General features: G+C 46.9%; 1 protein-coding gene across 1 annotated transcript in view; it reads right to left on the bottom strand.

The window, feature by feature from the left end:
• The window catches only part of TEX11 (testis expressed 11), a 1,326,855-nt gene that overhangs the window by 756,245 nt on the left and 549,145 nt on the right, over nt 1-21,465 (bottom strand). Inside the window, exon 12 of the mRNA XM_086918299.1 lies at nt 3,461-3,542. Within this exon, the coding sequence (XP_086774425.1) occupies nt 3,461-3,542 (82 nt within the window). The remainder of the gene's footprint in view (nt 1-3,460; nt 3,543-21,465) is intronic.

Below are 21,465 nucleotides of genomic sequence, written 5' to 3'. Positions count from 1 at the left end.
CCGTCTTGAAAGCGACCCTTTGGGCCATCGGTAGCCAGTGTAGTTTCGCCAGTCCCGGTCTGGCAGACTGTCATTTGGGTTGTTTCCAGATGAGTCTTGCCGCCTGGTTTTGGACTATCTGGAGTCGTTTTAGCAGACCTGATGGTAGGCCAAGATATACAGCATTTGAAAAATCAAGACGCGAAAGTACCAGGGCTATCACTACCTGTATGAGTGCGGAGTGTGTTAGCAGGTGGGCAATTTTCTTAATTTTCCGAAGTTGGAAGAAACTGGAGGAGACAACAGCTCCCACCTGTCCTTTAAGTGATAAGTTGTAGTGGTAGTGATGTCATCATTGTGCTCAAAATGCGACTTCCAGTTTTTGCGATCTCGCAATCTGCCAGATCGCTATTTTGGTATTTGCGAAATCGTAATTTGGGGTTGGGAAACAGCCGATTCTGCGATTTTATAGCGATTTTGGCAAATTCGCATATGGCGATTGCGCCCGGTTGCGAATCGCAGATACTTACCGATTTGGGTGATGCATACCATTCTGCGAATTCTGAATAGCGATTCGGTATCTTTTGCTATTGAGGATTCGCAGAGTGGGAACTTCCTGCATCTGGGGGTAAGTCTTGTAGGGCTCATTTATAGACTTCTCATAAGGTCACACTGAAGGAGTGTTGTTGCGCATACTAAACACCCTAAAAGACCCTGGCTATAGGTGATTTCCTGATAGCTTGAGCTTCCGGAGATAAGAATTTGGATCTTATGCTTCCCTATTTGTTCAGGTGCTATACTGTCCATTTGAACTAGAACAGAGTTTGCTTTGAATGCTGGCAGAAAGGACTTTCAGAGCCAATGGAAAGCTCTGAGTTCCTGGAGATTTATGTGGTATATTTGCTCTTTCTGTGATGACATACCCTAGAATTGAAGTTGACCCGTGCGTGTTGACCATCGTATTAGAGGGGCATTCATCTCAATTGTATGTATTGGAATACACTAGTGAACGGGGACACGCACCAGTGTGGCACCATCAAAGAATGAATGGAGTGCTACTTCGAAACAACTGGTTTATCTTCCCAGCTGCAATAAAACTGAAACTATTGGTATTCCAAGCACTACTGCAGAGGTCTACTGTGTAAATGCGCATGAGGACCCAGTAAATGCAGGATACAAGGACTCGGAGAAGAGATTTTATTTTAGATGCCTATAGGTGAGTCATTCACAGAAGAACAAGACACTTTTCAACTTAAGCATTCAACACAGTCGCCAGGTAAAGGGTTGAATTGAGATTAGTATAGAGTTGTCTTGATTTTCTTGTAGGTTAAATCGCTTGTGAATATGGACAGTTAGTTGCTAATGGTGTGAAGCTGAGATGTAGTAAGGAAATCTTTTTCTTCTTTGATGTACCAAGTTCCCATTACCTAATGACATAAAACAGGATGACAAACTAATCACCAGCAAAACAAACTATAACCTGATTTGTATCAAGTTGAAGCATAAAGACAAATGCAATATATTCTAAGCACATTATATGTGTTCCCTACGACTTTTCCATAGTGGGGTCAAAGATAGAGCTTGGAACGATGGAAAATGGATGGAGATAGGACAATGGCCTCAGCAAAGATTTTATTGTCTTTTGACTTCTTTGTTAAGACATTAGGGCTCCTAAAAATACTCTAAATGAATGGCAGCATGGTGGGCCGACTGAAGAGGGGCTCCCCTTCTTGGGACAACCATGACCTACAGCTCTCCTAAGGAAACCTACAGCTATATATCGTGCTTCTTCTCCTTTGACACTCACGGTTCTTCTCGCCTCATCTCCTTCTCTGCCTTGTTTCTGAGACGTCTCAGCACCATCCACTTCCATGATCACCTCACTGTGCTCTTCCTTTCACTGATTTCCCTTTTTTTCTTGTGTTTGTAAGTTTCCCCCTAGTGGGTTTGCGCAGGCTCGATGGCTGTTGCTCCAGCCGAGTTGTAGAGTTAAGATGGTGTCAGTCTACAGAGATTGCCAGGACGGTAATGCTGATGCATTTCACACCGGAGCGGGGAACTGATGATGGCATAAGCAGCACAGCTTGCACACTTATGTACAGCAGATGCAATGTGTAATAGTAAGGACAGCCCCTCTGCTGGTCTTTGCTAAGTTTTTAATATCAAAAAATGCTGCAAGGGACTTGTATTTTGGGAAAATTATTTCTAAAAGCCTTTGACTTTGGGTTGGTTAAGAACTGTAGCCAGTACTTCTGGTCAGGAGACCCATTACAGTAGCCTATGTTCCAAATAGAATCGCCTTTTCTTTACAAATGAGCATGTGCGTGCTGCGGAGAAGCCTATCATCAACCATAATGTCCAAAACCTCATTCAGACAGTAAAGAAAGATCTGAAGACCAAGGTCTGCCCTATGCGCGGGTTTCACAATCACAGTCCTTATTGCAGTTGCTCACTATTGTTTAACCAAACAATGGTCCACCATGGCTCACGGTGCCAACAACTGATCCCTTTAGTTGGTGCGTCCAACCCCGAATCAGATGTGCACACGCTATGTACCTATAAAAACACAAGTGCCAGATGTACCTACAAACTAGTCACAAAAAGAGATCACAAATTGTGCAATTACAATTCATGTCCAGTATTTGTTTTTGCGAAGCGAGTTATACACTAACATGTCGGTTCCCAAAATATGGAACCAACTGCTCTTACTGGAGCGCGGGTAAAGCTGGCTTGCACACGTCTGGTTCAGTTCCGAGGTGGTATAGTAGGCAAAGTGGGCTGGAATGCTAGCACAAGCGATTGCCAGTGGTTAGACTACATATATATACAAATCTTCCTACCGTCACCTTTTGAGTGTTTGATGTAACAGCCTAAGTGGCCAAGGGTATGCCCACACCTGGACCCTGTGCTCACGGTGCCAGTGGAGCTAAGCTACACCCGTCTGAAAAGGCTCAAATGGAAAGAAACCCGTGTTGGGCTGCTTATGTTCTGGTTCTGAGAGGACCTGGCTTGACCGATGGGGCTGGACTACTCCTATTGGAGCAGGAACTAGGCGAATTGGCATATGGTTGGGTCTAATCTGCGGTGGCATGGTGGGTAAAACAACTATGGGTTGGAATGCAAACCAATGCAATTTTCAGTGGTTACACAATTTTCAAGCGTTCCTTCATTCACCATTTAATAGTTCGATTTAAACATGGCACCAAAATGATCCTTGTAAGACTCCAATGTATCTTCTCATTCAGACATTCTAATTTCTTAACAAGCAGTAGCGCCATTACTCAGAAGAGAGGTTTATTAGCATATCACTACATCATGAATTCATACACACTTTTGCATAAAGAGGTAAATCTTCTGACTGTGAATTCATTAACAAAATCGAGATTTGTTTCTAGACTCTGCTAACTTTAAAGGTAGTGGCGATCATCAACATGAAATACAGCCTGCCTTAACCTCGTATCATATAGAATAAACTCTGTACCTGCACTGACAACGTCATCTGATGCTCCACCTTTCAGAAGAATTTTGATTTTTAGGTAAAATCCGGCAGGATGCACATGCTCCTATGCATAAAAGAATATATATGAGATGATGCCCACTGCTGCGCAACAGAGAAAACATGGATGCGAAGGAAACAGCATTTAGAGAAAGGAGAATGGTAAATTGTAGGAGGAACTAGAAGGAAGAACACAATAGAAACTATTTTGATCATTCTGTGTGCAGGAGCTTCATTTCCACAGCAGAGCAGAACTTAGGACGCAGACTATTCTCCTTCATTAGAGAGAAGCAACAGGACGATGAAATACTATGTATACATCAACAGAACAGTTATCAAACAATCTGAGAAGCCAACGAGGCCAATTTAGTAGCGCCTGGAGTGTGATCTACAGGTTTGGATATCATTTCTGTAGCCACTGAACGATACAACACTGATCCTGACTCAATGTGCCAATACATCACTTGTGTAAACAATCGGCCCCACACCACAGGATAACATATAAGTCGGTCCTTGTTTGTGCAGCAGATCATTTTCGAACTGCCGATGGACGTGGGATAAACGTTACCTAGAGAAGAGTTGCCGCCCGCTTTTTAAATCTCGCCTACCACACCATGTTTAGCTTTCTGTCATCAAAGTCTCTTGCAGACAATAGTTTACCAAAAAACTTACAGTGATCCCATTCATAACACGAGCTGACTTTCTTGCTATTCTCCTTTGCTTAATCGAGGGTTTTCTTTCCTCTTTGTTACTATAAAAACTCGAGGACACGTCTTTCCCCACCTGGGATTTCCACACATGGTCCAGGCTACCATCTCTCTTGTTCTGTCCAAACTCGATTAAGCCAATAGCCTCTACCACGGATCACCTTGAACGACCATGAAAAGACTACAACAGATTCACAACTCTGCTATCAGACTACTCTTACATATAAAGCAGCAAGCCCCCATCTCCCTCACCTTGAAAGCCCTACATTGGTTACCTAACTTACCTATTGCCAGAAGATCTACATTCAAGATGCTTTGTATCACCCACAAAGCGATACCTGGAACAGGACAGCTCTTCATCAGGAATAAAATCACAAAACACATTCAACAAAGGAACCTCCGCCATAGAGTGGCACCTCGCCTCAAACTCCCACCGTACAAGAAAAAAAACATGGATCGCACATCCTTCGCTGTTCAAGCATCAAAACTATGGAACTGTTTATCCCCCCCAAACATAAGATCCACGGATAACCACCTTATCTTCAGAAGACTACTCAAGAATTGGCTCTTCCTCACATAACCACTATACTCAAACATAAATATACAGCATCTACCTATGTAAATAAACATTTATTTGGACTATAGATGTGTACCTATATATGTGTATTGTTTTGTATAAACATATATAATGATTATGTTTTTAAAGATATAAATATGTGTTAGTTCTGCTTAAAAAATTAACATTTTACTTATAGTTACTTATGTTTAACATGTACATTCGTGACTGTATAGATAAGTAAATCTTTGAATCATAACTGTCTATAATTGCTTCACTATTGAATTACAAAAAATAAAAACAAATACATTGATTTAAAGTACAACACTTGAAAGTCTGAGTTTATTAAATGCAACTTTAATCTACATATATTACCATCCTTATGTATATATATACCTTCCATGTACTTATGTATCTTTATATTTATTACGTTGCTACTAATTCAGCATATCCAATGCACTACCCTATATCTCACCCACCCTATATCTCTTGTAATATATCCTATACCTCCACTCTGACTCACCTCAAACCTCATTCTACCACTCTCTCCAAATCACTATTCTATTTCTCACCCTATACCTCTATCAATATATCCTCTGCCTCCCTCTCTCATTCATCCCAAACGCCATAGCACAACTATGATCCCCAAAATAACCCTTTCTAGAGACTTCCCTCCTCTACCCCTCCTTGCATCATCTCATACCTCTTTAAGTACTCAGATCTCCCAAACAAGCCTTTCAAAACCCTTCAATTTGACTCTTGCTATGAACTCCATAAAAAACAACTTTCTAGACCCTTCCCTGTTCTATCCTTCCACTATTCCTTTCCAATCCAAATAACAGATTAACATGTTCACAACTCAAATTAATTTCATATTTCTCTATACTAATTGTGTTCTGGAGTAGCGTGCTACCCGCCAAAAAGCTCTTCAACACCTCATCAGGGCTTACAAGGGCTATATAAATGCAAACCTTTTACCTTTTCTATCGCTTCACTATCCTTCTCAATCCAATTAACAGACTAACATATCCACGGTTCAAATTAATTTCATATTTCACTATACTAATTCCCCACTAAAACTTTATAGGTTCCAGAGTAGCGTGCTACTCACCAAAAATGTGCTTCGACGCCTCGTCAGGGGTAGTAAGCACTATACAAAAGCAATTACAATGAGCTCGTTCTTAACCTGGAGCATGGCCTCTTTACTATCCCGTTGACCTGCGGTACCTCTCCCAAGCTTTGCTCTTCCAATTTCCAAGCTATTTATTTTTTAAGGCCTTCATAGGCTCAGCCTCATGGGCCCACTTCCTCTCTTGCCCCAGGCCGCCCCCTGTTGCATCGTTGCTCTCTTAACCCCTATTTTCTGCCAGACTACTCGGCAGAGCTAACATTGCATTTTGCACACTGGAGTGATTTCTTTTTTATTCACCTGTCCTAGAGAAATCCACCATCTTTTATCCCTAAATACAAAAATTGTGCCTGCGTCATTCCCTGGGTGCACACATGCATTCATGCACATGCATACATCATCATGCACATGTCACACCTGCCAGAAGCATGCCTTTCCTCTTTTGGTTGATGCTGCACTGCATCAGCAAAGCACAATGGCAAAGCAATTGTCAAATAGGTGCAACCTATTAGGTTTGCCAGTCCTTGATTACAATGCACATGAGCACTTTTTCACTGAGACATTTTTTTTTTACTTTTGTCAACATTCTAGGCAACGTTAATCCCTTGTTGTGACTCAAAAGGCGATAACAGCATTTAGCATCGCGTTGAACAGATTTATCTTGGAGTACGGTCATTATGCTTTGCTTATTGTAACATTTGGACCCCTCTTGAGGCAAAATAGCCGAGAGGTAGCTAGACTGCACATTTACTGTGATTGATTGCTGACAACGAGCATTTTTTAAAACAGCGTATTTTAATTCACTTTCCCACTTGCACTAGCTTAACCTTGGCATAAAACATAGCGTGAACCTGCATTTAGTCGGTGACAGCCGATTTTCGGGCTGAATACCGATCTCATTTGCAAGCTCTTAAAAGTACGGCGGACATCTTGGATAGGGGCATGAGCCTAACAGCGCTCTAGCCACCACTATTTAAGGAGCCCCAAGGCAAAGAACGCGAGATTCTTTGCTTATTGTAATATTTGGACCCCTCTTGAGGCGAAATAGCCGAGAGGTAGCTAGACTGCACATTTACTGTGATTGATTGCTGACAACGAGCATTTTTTAAAACGGCATATTTTAATTCACTTTCCCACTTGCACTAGCTTAACCTTGGCATAAAACATAGCGTGAACCTGCATTTAGTCGGTGACAGCAGATTTTCGGGCTGAATACGGATCTCACTTGCAAGCTCTTAAAAGTACGGCGGACATCTTGGATAGGGGCATGAGCCTAACAGCGCTCTAGCCACCACTATTTAAGGAGCCCCAAGGTAAAGAACGCGAGATTCTTTGCTTATTGTAACATTTGGACCCCTCTTGAGGCGAAATAGCCGAGAGGTAGCTAGACTGCACATTTACTGTGATTGATTGCTGACAACGAGCATTTTTTAAAACGGCGTATTTTAATTCACTTTCCCACTTGCACTAGCTTAACCTTGGCATAAAACATAGCGTGAACCTGCATTTAGTCGGTGACAGCCGATTTTCGGGCTGAATACCGATCTCACTTGCAAGCTCTTAAAAGTACGGCGGACATCTTGGATAGGGGCTTGAGCCTAACAGCGCTCTAGCCACCACTATTTAAGGAAACGTATACTCTCCGCGATAGCGGACGCGATTTGTGGACGCGCCTGCATCAGCGCCGGAGTCACGCCTGAGTCAGCCCGTCTGCGCCCGTCCGCGCCTCAGACGCGCCCAGCGGCCATGACACCTACTTCCCAACCAATTTTATCGGTATGTGTTAGTAGCCAGACAGTTAGCGATACCATTGCATCCCCTTATTTAAAATATAGTGCTAAACAGCTTTTAGCGTTAAGAACGCCTAGACAACCAGACTGCTGTCTTCTCGACTTAAATAGACACCATAACATCTGTTATGGCTGTTCACTAACTACGAATGCCACTAAAATCAAAAGGGTTGAGACCCAAACCAATACTACATGTGCTACATCTAACTCTAAAGTATTCACCTTCTTCAGTCTGAACTGTCGCTCCCTGCCAAGACATAAAACAGAAATTTTTTATTTCCTACTGGATGAAGCCCCTGATGCACTGTTCATCACTGAAACTTGGCTTCATGCAAGCTCCGGACCAGATGTGGCTATGGCCCTCCCGGACTCATATGCGATTATACGCCTTGACAGAATTAACAAAACTGGAGGAGGCATAGCGGTTATTTTTAAAAAAAGTATATACTTGTGAGTTTATCAACCTCCCATGTCCAGGATGTGAAGGCGCCACTTTCAAAATCATACTCTCATCCAATTTTACCTTTTCCGGCGCGCTTATCTACCGTCCACCTGGTGCTGCTTCAAATTGGCTAAATAATATTTCGGATCTTCTAGGCCCGTTCATTATGAATACTACCAATTTTACAGTCATCGGTGATCTAAATCTTCATTTGGATAATGAGCATTGCTCTAAGGCCACGGAACTCATTGATGACTTCCTATCCCTCAATTTAAGTCTTAAGAATACTGGCCCAACCCACACTGCAGGTCACTTATTGGACCCAATCTTTTCGAATATTCAAAATTTAAACACCTTCCCAGCATTACCTATTCCTTGGTCCGACCACTTTCCCATTAAATTTTCCTTTCAAATGCCAACATCTAATATCCCTCATATGGCACTGCCCGCCATGGTGAGGAAATGGAAAAAACTAGATATTAATATTCTTAACACCTTGCTAGAAAATTCGATACCATATACTACTTCAGGAGTTCAAAATTTATCCATCTCTATTCAATCATGGCTCTTAACAGCCATTGACTCCTGTCTTCCTCTGACTAAGCTAAAAGGCATTAACCAACGTCCACCTGCTCCGTGGTTTAATGACTCTTTAAAGCAGGAAAAAACTAAATGTAAGAATGCTGAGCGTCAATGGAGAAAGTCCTACTCCGTTGAAGCTAAGAATGAATACAAAAATCAACTAAATCAATACCAAAAGCTGTGCAGCAGAGCAAAAACCAACTTTGTCTGCTCAAAAATTACTGCTGCTTTAAACCAAGCTAAAGCACAAGTTACTACTTGTGTAACGATATATCTGTAAGAGACTTTAGTTAGTGATAGGTTCCTTACCTTAGAATATCCCCAGGCGTCAGACTGGATCCGGAACATTTTGCGTAGCAGTACCCTTGCGCGTCGGTAGGCGTCGTCTGCGGCTCCGCGTCCGTCGTCGGCGTCGTGGGCGCCGTGATGACGTCGTCGGAGTACTTAGACGCCGCCTCCGCGTGCTGACGTCAGTTCTTAGCCACAGCTTTTCCGCACCAGAAGCGCAGAGCCATGACAAAAACCGACACTGGTGCCAAGAAACTAGGGCCTGAAAGGGGATGACCTTAACCCTAGATATCGGTTCGCAGAACGGGGAGGATGGGTGGGTCGGTAAGGAATCTATCACTAACTAATGTCTCTTACAGATATATCGTTACACAAGTAGTAACTTGTGCATCTGAAAGAGACACGTTAGTGATAGATTCCTTACCTTAGAATAGATACCCCAGCAATACCATCCCCGTGGTGGTGGGTCTGCGAACCAATATTTACACCAGAAAGTCCTGGAGAACGGAACGGCCAAAGTAGCCATCCCTCCGGACTTGACTGTCCAGGCAGTAGTGCCTCGCAAACGTGTGCAACGAAGCCCACGTAGCAGCCTGGCAAATGTCTTGCAAGGGCACACCTCGGCCCAAGGCAGTTGTAGTGGCCGTGGCTCGAGTGGAATGAGCCCGCAGCCCAACAGGTGGTTCCTTCTTAGCCAAGGAGTAACACGCCTAGATGCACATGATAATCCATCGAGAAATGGTCCTCTTGTGCACCGCTTTCCCTTTCTTAGCGCCCGCGTACCCAACAAAGAGTTGATCATCCACCCGGAACTGGCGTGTGCGATCCAGATAGAACGAGAGGACGTTTTGGGTCCAGACGGTGGAGTCTCTCCTCCTCTCTCGAGGGGTGCGGAGGCGGAAAGAAGGTGGGCAATGTGATGGACTGCCCCATGTGGAAGGCCGTGACCACCTTAGGCAAGAAGGAGGGCCTAGTCCTCAAAACAACCTTGTCCGGATGGACTGAAAGGAAAGGAGGCTTACAAGAGAGGGCCTGGAGCTCACTCACTCTCCTGGCAGAGGTGATGGCTACCAGGAAGGCAGTCTTCAAAAAAAGAAGGCGAAGTGGACAGTTATGAAGCGTCTCAAAGGGAGCGCACATCAGAAATGTTAGAACCAGGTTCAAGTCCCACTGAGGCATCACGAAAGGAACAGGAGGAAAGGTATGAGTGATGCCTTTCAGAAATCTGTTTACTATAGGGGACTTGAACAAAGAAGGTTGGTCAGGCAGCCTCAGAAAGGCTGAAAGAGCCGAAAGATAGCCCTTGATAGTGCCCAGAGCAGAGCCCTGCTGGGCAAGAGAAAGAAGGAAGAGAAGAATCTCAGAGAGAGGGGCATTGAGAGGATCCACAGCCTTTGCTGTGCACCATGCCACAAATCTGTTCCACCTGCAGGCGTATACCGTTTTTGTGGAGGGACGCCTGGCTGCCAGAATGATGTTGCAAACTTCAGGAGGCAAGTCAAATGGCCTCAACTGTCGCTGCTCAATCTCCATGCATGGAGGTGGAGACTGGACAGGTTCGGGTGGAGGACCGTCCCCTGCTGCTGCGACAGAAGGTCCTCCTGAAGAGGCAGACGAACCGGGGGATCGACTGACATACTGAGTAGCTCGGGATACCAGTACCTTCGTGCCCAGTCCGGAGCCACAAGGATGACTTGTGCTCGGTCGCGCTTGATCTTCTTCAGCACTCTGGGCAGAAGAGGTATAGGCGGAAAGGCGTACAACAGACCGCAGCTCCACTCGCGACGAAAAGCGTCTCCGAGCGAGTGCCGCCTTGGAAATTCCAACGCGCAGAACTGATGACATTGCGGGTTCTCTTCGGTGGCGAATAGATCTAACCAAGGCTCTCCCCAACGCAGAAAGAGGCCTTGCGCCACGTCCGAGTTCAGACGCCATTTGTGATCCATCGAGCACCGACGGCTGAGTTCGTCCGCCCTGGCGTTCAGAGAACCTGCCAGGTATTGAACCACCAGAGTCACGCCCTGGTGTTCCAGCCATTGCCAGAGGCGCAGAGCCTCCTGGCATAGGGTCCACGACCCCACACCGCCCTGTTTGTTGCAGTACCACATGGCGGTGGTGTTGTCCGTGAACACCTGCACTGCACTCCCTCGGACAGACGGGAGGAATGCTTTCAGTGCCAGACGAATCGCCTGCAGCTCCAACAGATTGATATGGAGCCGGGACTCCGCCGGAGACCAGAGTCCTCTGATCTCCGCCTCTCCCAAGTGGCCACCCCAGCCCTGGAGGGACGCGTTCGTCACAACTACGTGCTCCGGTTGGGGAAGGGAGAGGGATCTGCCGTTGACCCAATCGCGGTCCGTGAGCCACCACTGCAGCTGTCTCGCAGTGCCCTCCGAGATCAGGACATGGTCGGAAAGGTTGCCCCGGTGCTGGGCCCACTGAAACTTCAGGTCCCACTGCAGAGCCCGCATCCGCCACCGTGCGTGATGCACCAGAAGGATGCAGGAGGCCATCAGCCCCAGAAGCCGCAGCGTCAGCCTGACCGAAACCCGGGATAACGGCCTGAAGATCGGAATCAGGGCCTGAATATCCTGGACTCGCTGTTCAGGCGGGTAAACCCGAAACTGCACCGAGTCGAGAACCGCTCCGATGAAAAGGAGCTTCTGAGAGGGGCACAGGTGTGACTTCGGCACATTGATGGAAAATCCCAGCCTGTGCAGGAGATCCGCCGTAGTCTGGAGGTGGTTGACGACTGCCTGGGGCGAGCCCGCCTTCAACAACCAGTCGTCGAGGTAGGGGAAGACTGAAACACCTAACCTGCGCAGGTGAGCTGCGACCACCGCCATCACCTTCGTGAACACCCGTGGGGCACTGGTAAGGCCGAAGGGGAGCACGGTAAACTGAAAGTGCTCGAGGCCTACCGTGAACCGCAGGTAACGCCGATGGGCCGGCAGGACGGGGATGTGGAAATACGCATCCTGCAAGTCCAACGCTACCATCCAGTCTCCTGGGTCTAGGGCAGCCAAGACCTGAGCCAGTGTCAGCATTTTGAACTTCTCCTTCCGGAGGAAGCCGTTGACGTTCCTCAGATCCAAGATAGGGCGTAGGCCCCCTTTGCCCTTCTTGGGTACCAGGAAGTGGAGGGAGTAGCAACCACGACCTACTTCTGGCCCAGGAACGCGCTCGATGGCCCCCTTGGCCAAGAGGGCCGAGACTTCCTCCTGCAAGAGCCGCAAATGATCCCCCGATACGCGGTGGTGTTGCGGTGGCATGGCTTGAGGGGTCGTCTCGAAGGGGAGGGAGTAGCCCCTTCGGACGATCTGCAGCACCCACCTGTCCGAAGTGACTGTGCGCCAGTGAGAGTGGTGATGGCGAACCCTGCCCCCCACTGGCGTCACATGGGCCGAAAAGCACGGACTAGGAGGGTTTAGAGGCGGATGCTGCGGGGGCAGGTGTGGGCTGGTACCGCTTGCCTCCCCGACCGCGTCCACGGCGGTTTCCACGGCCGCCGCCGCGCTGGACGACAGTTTGCGGCGAGTGGCTGGCGGCACGTGTGGGGACGCCCCTTCCTTGGCCACGAAAGGAGCGAAAGGCACCCACTTGCTGGCGCGGGGCCGAGAGGCCCAAGGACTTGGCCGTAGCCCTGGAGTCCTTAAAGCGCTCAAGCGCGTGGTCTGCCTTGTCGCCAAAGAGGTGACGGCCATCGAACGGCATGTCCATGAGGGTATTCTGGACATCAGCCGAGAAGTTGGCGGATCTGAGCCAGGCGTGGCGTCGAATCGCCACCGTCGTAGCCATCGCTCTGCCCAGCGAGTCAGTTGTATCCAGTCCGCACCTGATCGAGTATTTTGCTGCGTCCCGGCCCTCCACTAGGGCTTGGCCGAGTTTGGCCCGTACCTCCAACGGACACTCTGGCAGCAATTCCGCCACCGTTTCCCATATAGAATGGGTGTAACGGCCCAAGAGGCATGCGGTGTTGGAAGACCGCAGTCCTAAGCTAAGGGACGAGAAGACCTTTTTTCCCAAAGGCCTAGTACCTCTTGGATTCCCGGTCAGGGGGAGCGGACCGGAAGGCGGTCTGGGAGTTAGAGGCCTGGATAACCAGACTCTCGGGGTGGGGTGGGTGGACAGGAAACATGGGTCGCCCGGAGCCGGGCGGTGGCGTCTGGCCACGTTCCTATCTACAGGCGAACCTGTAGCGGGCCTGGACCAAGTGCCCAAAAGAACGTCCGACAAGGCCTCATTAAACGGCAGCATAGGCTCCATGGAGCATGACAGCGGCTTAAGGACCTCAGTGAGGAGGTTAGTCCTCACGGCCGCGACGGGGAGCTCAAGGTCCAAAGCCTTAACCCATTACCCATTCTAAGTAAGTGAACTGAGTTGCATGTATTCAGCCCTAACCCCTAAACACCCATTTACTGCAAAAGATCATAGCCCGGCGAACTAACACTGTGGACACATAGTATACCAAATGAGGTGTATTCATCATTCCTTACATATGTACACATATACACCTGAACCACGAAATAGGTATTACCTATAGGTAGCTTACAGTGCATATGTACACATGTACACACATATACATGAACCACGAATCAGGTTTCGCCTACAGGTAGCGTATAGTTCAATCGCAACAAAAGAATGGTCCAAAAGTGTTTCAACTCTGCACCAGAACCACCATTTAAATATGGCGCCCACAGTTACCTTGTACATGAGGGCGGCCCGACGATGCGAATAAAATAGTCTTTTTTAGACTTGAACCGCTGAATAGTCTTTTTTAGAATAAAATAGTCTTTTTTAGACTTGAACCGCTAAATAGGTTAAAACTTCGGGTTTGGTACACTTCCTTTGCATTGAGCTACACTTCGAGAGCGAATCAACCTAGCTTAAAGAATCACCATTCCAAGATGGCGCCCACAGTTAACTTGTACATCAGGGCGGCCCGATTGCGTAAATAAAATAAACACTCCTCGGGCATACCCTTACAGCGCCAGTAAACTAAAGGACAACACATGAAAAGCGTTGTTCTTAGCCATAAATAATATGTGGGGAGGATATACATCACAATCCCTACATCATTTTACCATTTAAAGATGGCGCCCACGTTAGCGCCGGTATTCGGAGCGCCTATCCACCGCGCGCTTAGCCAGGTGTTCTCAATCAGACATCCTCTAACACATATAAATACAGACACCACAAACACACATCAGAACGAGTGACGGAACGAGGCAGAAGCGCGGTTACGGCGTATTCCGGGTAAGTGACTCGCCAGTCCACGTCTCCCTATGAGAGGGTTCCACCCCAATGGGTGATTCCAATTTGTTCGTTGTAACTAGAGGATTAAAGGGTCCTAGGTGGAATCAGGAGAGGGAAGTTTTTACACCCTAAACCCCTTACCTTTAAATGTCATGGGGGAGGGAGCAGATTTAGCATTTACTTCTGAATCCTTCCAGCGGTAACTAGAACCAAGATATAAACCCCCACCTAAACCGGTATGTAGGGGGATTACACCAAGTAGTCAAGTACCCCATCTAGGCCATGTCAAATTACCACAGACAATAGTAGGAATATATAGAAATGCAAGCCCTGCTCTGTAAATTGATGGTGTTGGGCCAACTAACATGGGTGGATAACAGCAGCAAACACATAAGAGCGGCACAAGAGAAGAGAAGAGAGTCCCCTTCTTTACAGTAATAAGCTTAGCAGTAGGAAAACCATGATATGATGGGAGTATAAATAGTAACGGCTCCTTCTTATTTATATTTTTTTGACTAACAGAACATATCCAGTTCTTGGAAATACCGGCGACATTTTATGCCCGTTCAAGGAATGTTTTAATATACCAAGAGGTAAGATAAAAATATATCAAGTATTAGATCAGAAACAGGCACACAGGCAAGACACAGTAAAGATACTATGTTCATTACCCCTATAGATATATGAAAAAACAGTGAAATAGCCTGACAATACTTAAAGAAGACACCCCAAGAGAAGGAGCTCCTAGGTCAGGAGAGAGGTAACTATAAAAACCTGTTGTCCTATATAGTTGATAAAATGCAAGAAAACCTTCTTTTAACAGTAGGATATTATTTGACAGAAAATATCCACAGTAAAGCTTGCAGAACCAAAGTGTGACGCAAAGCAGACCCTATTTTGGAACGTCTCCTACATCATTTGGGGGTGAGATTATACTTTATCTACTTTAGACAGGATCCTTCCAATAGAATCCCTCCCTAGTTTAAAGTAAAGATAAACAGGTTTTCCACATTGAAAACGATTCGGAGGGTATGTCACGCTAGCTGCTTAATAATTTTACTGTAAATGTGGTAGGGCCTTGTCTTAAAAGTAGTGTGCAATGCAAACAAAGTTGAGTTATCTGATGTATCTATAGTGAGTTAAGAAGTAACAGCCATCTAAGACAAGAGAAGCCAAGACATATTGAGTCAAGAGAAAGAGAAACTGGCATTATGTACGATAAATGACTCCGTACATTTCTCCCCATATACCTACAGATACGGTGTAACTATCCACTTCTTGAAACCCCAGCAAGAGAAGTCCTGAGGAAGGTGCCACAGAATCAATTGTACTGCACCGAAACGCGTTGACGCATTGTTTTTTGTTTAAAAGAATCCAGTCAGGGCCGGGTAAAACTTTAGATGGACATTCAACCTCTTCACTAAAGCTTTACAGTAGTTAAAGTGGTTCAGGCCATTGGATCTGGTTATATTCAGTGGCAGAGATATCTGGGAGCCACATTGATACAAGGGGTTTTGTGATTATATGTAGTTTCGTTTTCTGTCTATCCATTGTCAATATGTTTTAGATATGTCTCTATTGGTCGTGTATTTTATTATTGTGTCTGTATAATATGATTATGCTTGTACAACACTGTCCTTATTTAACTTTTATCTTTTCAAGGTATTTTTCCTTGGATTTTAAACTGTATTGTAAAAATTGTATGAAATTGCTTTGCCTTTTTTATTGTTTTCTTATTTTGCTGGATTTTGGCTTTTAATAAATAATAGATTGTTAACGATTCTATTTCTTTGTGGAAACCCTTTTTTATATTCCTTAACACATATTGCACTGTGTGACTTTCTTCCCTAATAAGATAGGTTAGGAGTCATCGTTCAATGAGCTGACTCCAGGGATCCCCCTTTGACTAACTCTCTTCCTACCCTGTTCCCTGGTGAAAGTGGGGTACCCTCTCCTTTTGAAACCAAAGCCTTAGCAGCCCTCATCAACACCACACCATATGTTGCGCCCTCCTCCGAAGCCACGGAAGGAGGAGAGACGAATCCAGTGTCTGGAGAGGTGTCCAGGCCACTGGCCTCCCCAAGGTCTCCTGTCCAGTCCATGTTAGACTGACATTCCCTTGACAGAGGGTCCTCAGACCCCTCCCAATCCTCCTCTTCTCCCATCTCCTGAGACTCAGGGTCGTAAGTGAATGAGGATGGGTCATAGGGAAGAAAATCCCCGACCGGCGTCGAGATCGGCGCCGACAGGCTCCGTCCCGACGCCGGAACCCATACAGAGGAGGCATTGGGGACGGCGTCGGCCGGGGCCGACGCCGGAGGGGACACCACACGGACCGACCCCGGGGGGGTCGTAAGGTCCACCGGGTACGTTCCAGCGCCCGACGAGGGCCGAACGGCACCCTGCGGCGCCGGGCCCTAAGGCACCGACGACGCCGGGACCGCTGAACCCTGCGGCGCCGAGCCCGAGGGCAGCGGCGGCGTCGGGATCGTGGAGCCCTGCGGCGCCGGCGTCGAAGACGCAGGCGCCCCCAGACGGGTTCACTGGGCCCGAAGGCGCCGCGGAACCCGTCGGAGAAGAAAGGGACCTCATGGCCATGAGGAAGCGCTCTATCTCCTCCGGCGTCGCGTTCAGCCCAGGGACCGGGGGGTATGGAGCCGAACGCGGCGCCCGCGACTCCTGAGGAGCCGCGTGGGCGGTGTATCCCGAACCCGGCCGCGTCGGGGGGAGTCGGAAGAGCGATGATGCCTCTTCGACTTCTTATGCTTCTTACCTGACGACTTGGACCCGGAGGAGTGGCGCCGACTCCCGGAGCTGTGACGGCTCCGCCCCCGCGACCTGTCCCTCGACCTCCCGTGGGACCGGGACCTCACACGGCGCGGGGCCGACTGGCGGATCTCGAGTCGCCTGCGGGACCGCTCCCGCCTAACCTTCCTCGAGAGGGCCCGACAGTCGGAGCAGGCCTCGTCGTCATGGTCGACGCCCAAACACGTCAGGCACAGGCGGTGCGGATCCGTAATCGACATGAGACGTTCGCACCCGTCGCAGTGCTTGAAGCCGGGCATCCCTAAAGGCACCGTCGGAGTCGTGAAGACTTCGAAATAGATCAAAAAGATCCAAATGTTAGTCAAAAAATGACCAGGGAACTGCTTTTTCCAGGTCTGCGCTGGCTGGCGCGGAAAAAAGAAGAACTGACGTCAGCACGCGGAGGCGGCGTCTAAGTACTCCGACGACGTCATCACGGCGCCCACGACGCCGACGACGGACGCGGATCCGCAGACAACGCCTACCGACGCGCAAGGGTACTGCTACGCAAAATTTTCCGGATCCAGTCTGACGCCTGGAGATATTCTAAGGTAAGGAATCTATCACTAACGTGTCTCTTTCAGATACACTTTTCCAAACAGTTAAAGAGCTAGCTGGCTCTAACACCTCACCAACCCCACCTGATTTAAATAAAACCCAATGCAATCAACTTGCCGCATTTTTTGTCGACAAAGTTGATAAAATTTATCAGACCATCCAACTTAATCAGGACAATCATGAGGAAAGTCATTTTGACGGTAGTGATGCTAATATATCAGATAGTGAAGAGACCAATTCTGCCACTCTTTCGGATATAATCACTACCCCTTCTCTGAGTGTTTGGCCTACACTCAACGTTGACACTGTCACCGAACTTCTAAGCACGATCAAATCAGGCTCGCCAAAAGACCCGCTACCATGCTCCATCTTAAAACTACTTAGCAGAAAAGCCCTATCCCCTGTCACAGAGCTTCTAAATAAATCCTTGCAAGAAGAATGTGTTCCATCGGAGTGGAAACATGCCATGATCCATCCCCTCCTAAAAAAAGCTAATGCTGACCCGAAGGTACCCGCAAACTTTCGACCAATTTCTCTCCTACCTATATTTGCAAAAATTCTAGAGAAACATGTCCACCGCTGTCTCTCAAATTATATAACAACACATGACTTGTTACCTCCCCTTCAATCTGGCTTCCGAGCAGGTTTTTCAACCGAAACCACTCTCTTAGCTGTAACCGAAAATATTCGTCAAATGATAGACAGGGGTGAAAAAGTGGCACTGGTGCTTTTAGACCTCAGTGCCGCTTTTGACACTGTCTCACATGCGGTACTAATAAAAACCCTCTGCTCAATGGGCATCTGTGGCCCTGCTTTAAATTGGATCACATCTAAGCATGAGCGAATTTTGCGGATCTCGCGTTCGCGAATTTTGCGGATTTGCGGATTCGCAATCCGCAAAATCCGCGAATTCCCGCGAATTTGCGGATTTTTTTTTTTTTGTGTTCGCCCGTGTTTCTGCCAGTTCGCGAGGGTTTTTACAATTTCGCAATTTGCGAACTTACCTGTCGGGTCGCAAGTTTTGCGAACTTGTTGTTTCTACGTGTCCAGCCTGTTTGGGACACTCTTCTTCATCACTGCCACTCTCTGTCACCACTGCCACTCTCTGACTACTCATGCCACCCTCTGGCCCACCCATGCCACCCTCTGTTTCATCACCACACCGTCTGGTTGTCCAGTGTACATTATTTTCGGCAAAGCAAAGCACACCTTCCCTGCCTCAAGTGACCTGAATTAATTTGGGGCTGATTAATGTGTCACAGAATATTTTTTTAGCTGGCACCTGCTTCCTTAGTGCGCCCTGATTAGTGATCTTTTGCACTTGCGAAGTGCTTTCATTGTTGCAAAATTAGTTACAACACCTGCCCTGCCCCAACTGACAATAATGAATTAGGGGCTGATTAATGGATTTTAACTTCCAGCCTGGCTCCTGCTTGTCTCCCTTAGCTGTAATTCAGGACCTTTGTGGCATATGTGTAACTATTCTGAGGTTCAGAGCAGGGTCACATAATAGTTTCAACTGGCAACTGAACTCTGGAGGGGCCCCTCAGGAAGCACTACAGGAAATGGCTACTAATGATGAGCCTGAACTTTTGAACCTGGTAAGTAGTTACTTTCAGTTTTGCTAAGATCGTATTTCTGCAATTTTGCACTTATTCGCGGGGCGCGAACTCACGCGAACAGTGCGAGCAGTGCGAGCAAAATCCGCTGCTCGCGGATTTGCGGATTTTGCGGGAGATTCGCGAATCTCGCGGATTGCGGATTTCCCGAAAATCCGCAAAATCCGCGAGCGGAACGGATTTTCCGCCCATGCCTAATCACATCCCTACTTGAAAACAGAACATTCCAAATCTTTTCAAACTCTACGTACTCAGATACCTATACCTTGAAACATGGCGTCCCCCAGGGTTCAATTTTAAGCCCATTACTTTTTAATTTATACATGAGCCCTCTTGCTAAAATAGCTAAGGATACTGGACTGATAATGTTCTCCTATGCTGATGACTCTCAGCTTCTCTTTTCCCTTCAGCCTACAGACAATAATGATCCCTCTATCTTGAGAACTGGGCTGACAAAAATTGCTGGATGGATGAAAAATAATTTCTTAAAATTAAACGGTGAAAAAACCGAACTCATAATCCTAGGAAAAAATAAAGAACTCTGGGGACCCGAACACTGGCCCCCAGAAATGGGCACTCCTCCTATACCAACTAACCAGGCCCGTAACCTTGGCTTTGTGGTAGATGACACTCTTAGTATGCACCAGCAGGCCATCAAAACATCAGCCACCTGCTTTGTCATTCTGAAGTGGCTAAAGAAAATCTGCTGGATGCTACCAGATCACACCAAAAGAACTGTCATTAACGCCCTCATAACATCCAGATTGGATTATGCCAATATACTATACTTGGGAGCCAAAAAAGCCACTGTCCACAAACTACAAACCGTACAGAATGCTGCGGCCAGATTGCTAGGTAAAATTCCCATCCATGCACCTACTACCAAACTCATACGAGAATTACACTGGTTGAAAATTGAGAGCAGAATTAAATTCAAATCGCTATGCTTTATGCATAAAATCTCAGCAAACAAAGCCCCTAAATACCTGTTAAATCTGGTACAACACTATCGTCTATCCAGGACGCTGAGATCTGCAACAGCAAACAAATTTGCTGTGCCTAAAATAAGACTATCACGCATGGGAGGTAGATCCTTTGCCTACCTTGGCCCCTCCCTGTGGAACTCTATGCCACAGGCTTTGCGCTCAGAGGTTAATCATATCAGTTTCAGAAAAGCCATTAAAACTTGGCTGTTTAACATCTAAGTCAGCTGTCCAAACTTCCTTCTCTGAATCACAAGCGCCGGGAAACCCTTTGTTGGGTAGCTGTTTGCGCTATACAAACTAAACAAACTAAACTAAACTAAACTAACCTATGGGGCATATTTCGAAGTGTTTCTTTACCCTCACAAAGGGTGCAGCAAACTCCCATAATATTTCCAATAGGGCCCACTGTGTTTTCTCTTTTATGTTAGACTGACTGCATACAGTAAGTCGCTTTTGCTTTGCATGTGTTACGAAAAAACATGCTTGTTTTTGTGCTACACAGTTATTTTCCGAGTAGACTACACATGTTTTATTATTCAGTTCTGCTGGGATTTAGACAGAACATCTCTTACCAGGTCAAAAAACACTGTGTTCTGTTTTCTCTGTGGTTGGACACGAATCACTGACAAAATATCAGCTATGACAATATCGAGGTACAAAAATATTGTGACAAAAAGATCGAAGTCAAGAATATCGACATCCTATCTACATAATGGTAAGTACAAAAATACAGAGAAAAAAAGCAGGTCGTACGACGCGTACATGGGCTCTCATTACCTGAATTGGTACGTCTCGCACAAGGGCGCCCCCTGCAGTGGGTACGCGTTGTTGCCATCTGCATCATACATGCCTGTGTTGGGGAGACCCTTGGGTCTCCCCCTGTGTCTGAGTCGTAAGGCTGTGGGTCAAAGGCAACTTCCTGGAGGTTTTGCGAGCCGGAAACTTCGGCTTGCACCGGCTGTCCGACACGTGCATCGTACTGGGTCTATCGTAAATCGCACCCATTGCATGGCATGGTTTACTTACGGACGAGACGTACGGAGCGGTTCAGACCCAGAAACGACTCGGTCGGTGAATTTCATGTTGCTCGCATTGTACTTGCTCGCTCGTACAGCTGTACGAGTCAGGCGGAAAACATGCGTACAGCTCGAACTTTTTCCGGATGGATCGCGTTCGGTGCCCTTCCGAGCGAGATCGGATTCGGCCCCAAAATGTTCAAATAAATTAAACATATACATATAAAATATAATATATACTTACTTATTATTCATA

Source organism: Lissotriton vulgaris, chromosome 4_1 (assembly GCF_964263255.1).
Source record: "Lissotriton vulgaris chromosome 4_1, aLisVul1.2, whole genome shotgun sequence".
Lineage (NCBI taxonomy): Eukaryota > Metazoa > Chordata > Amphibia > Caudata > Salamandridae > Lissotriton > Lissotriton vulgaris.
The sequence above is the reverse complement of the archived record's forward strand: the minus strand, read 5'-3'. Positions and strand labels throughout refer to the sequence as shown.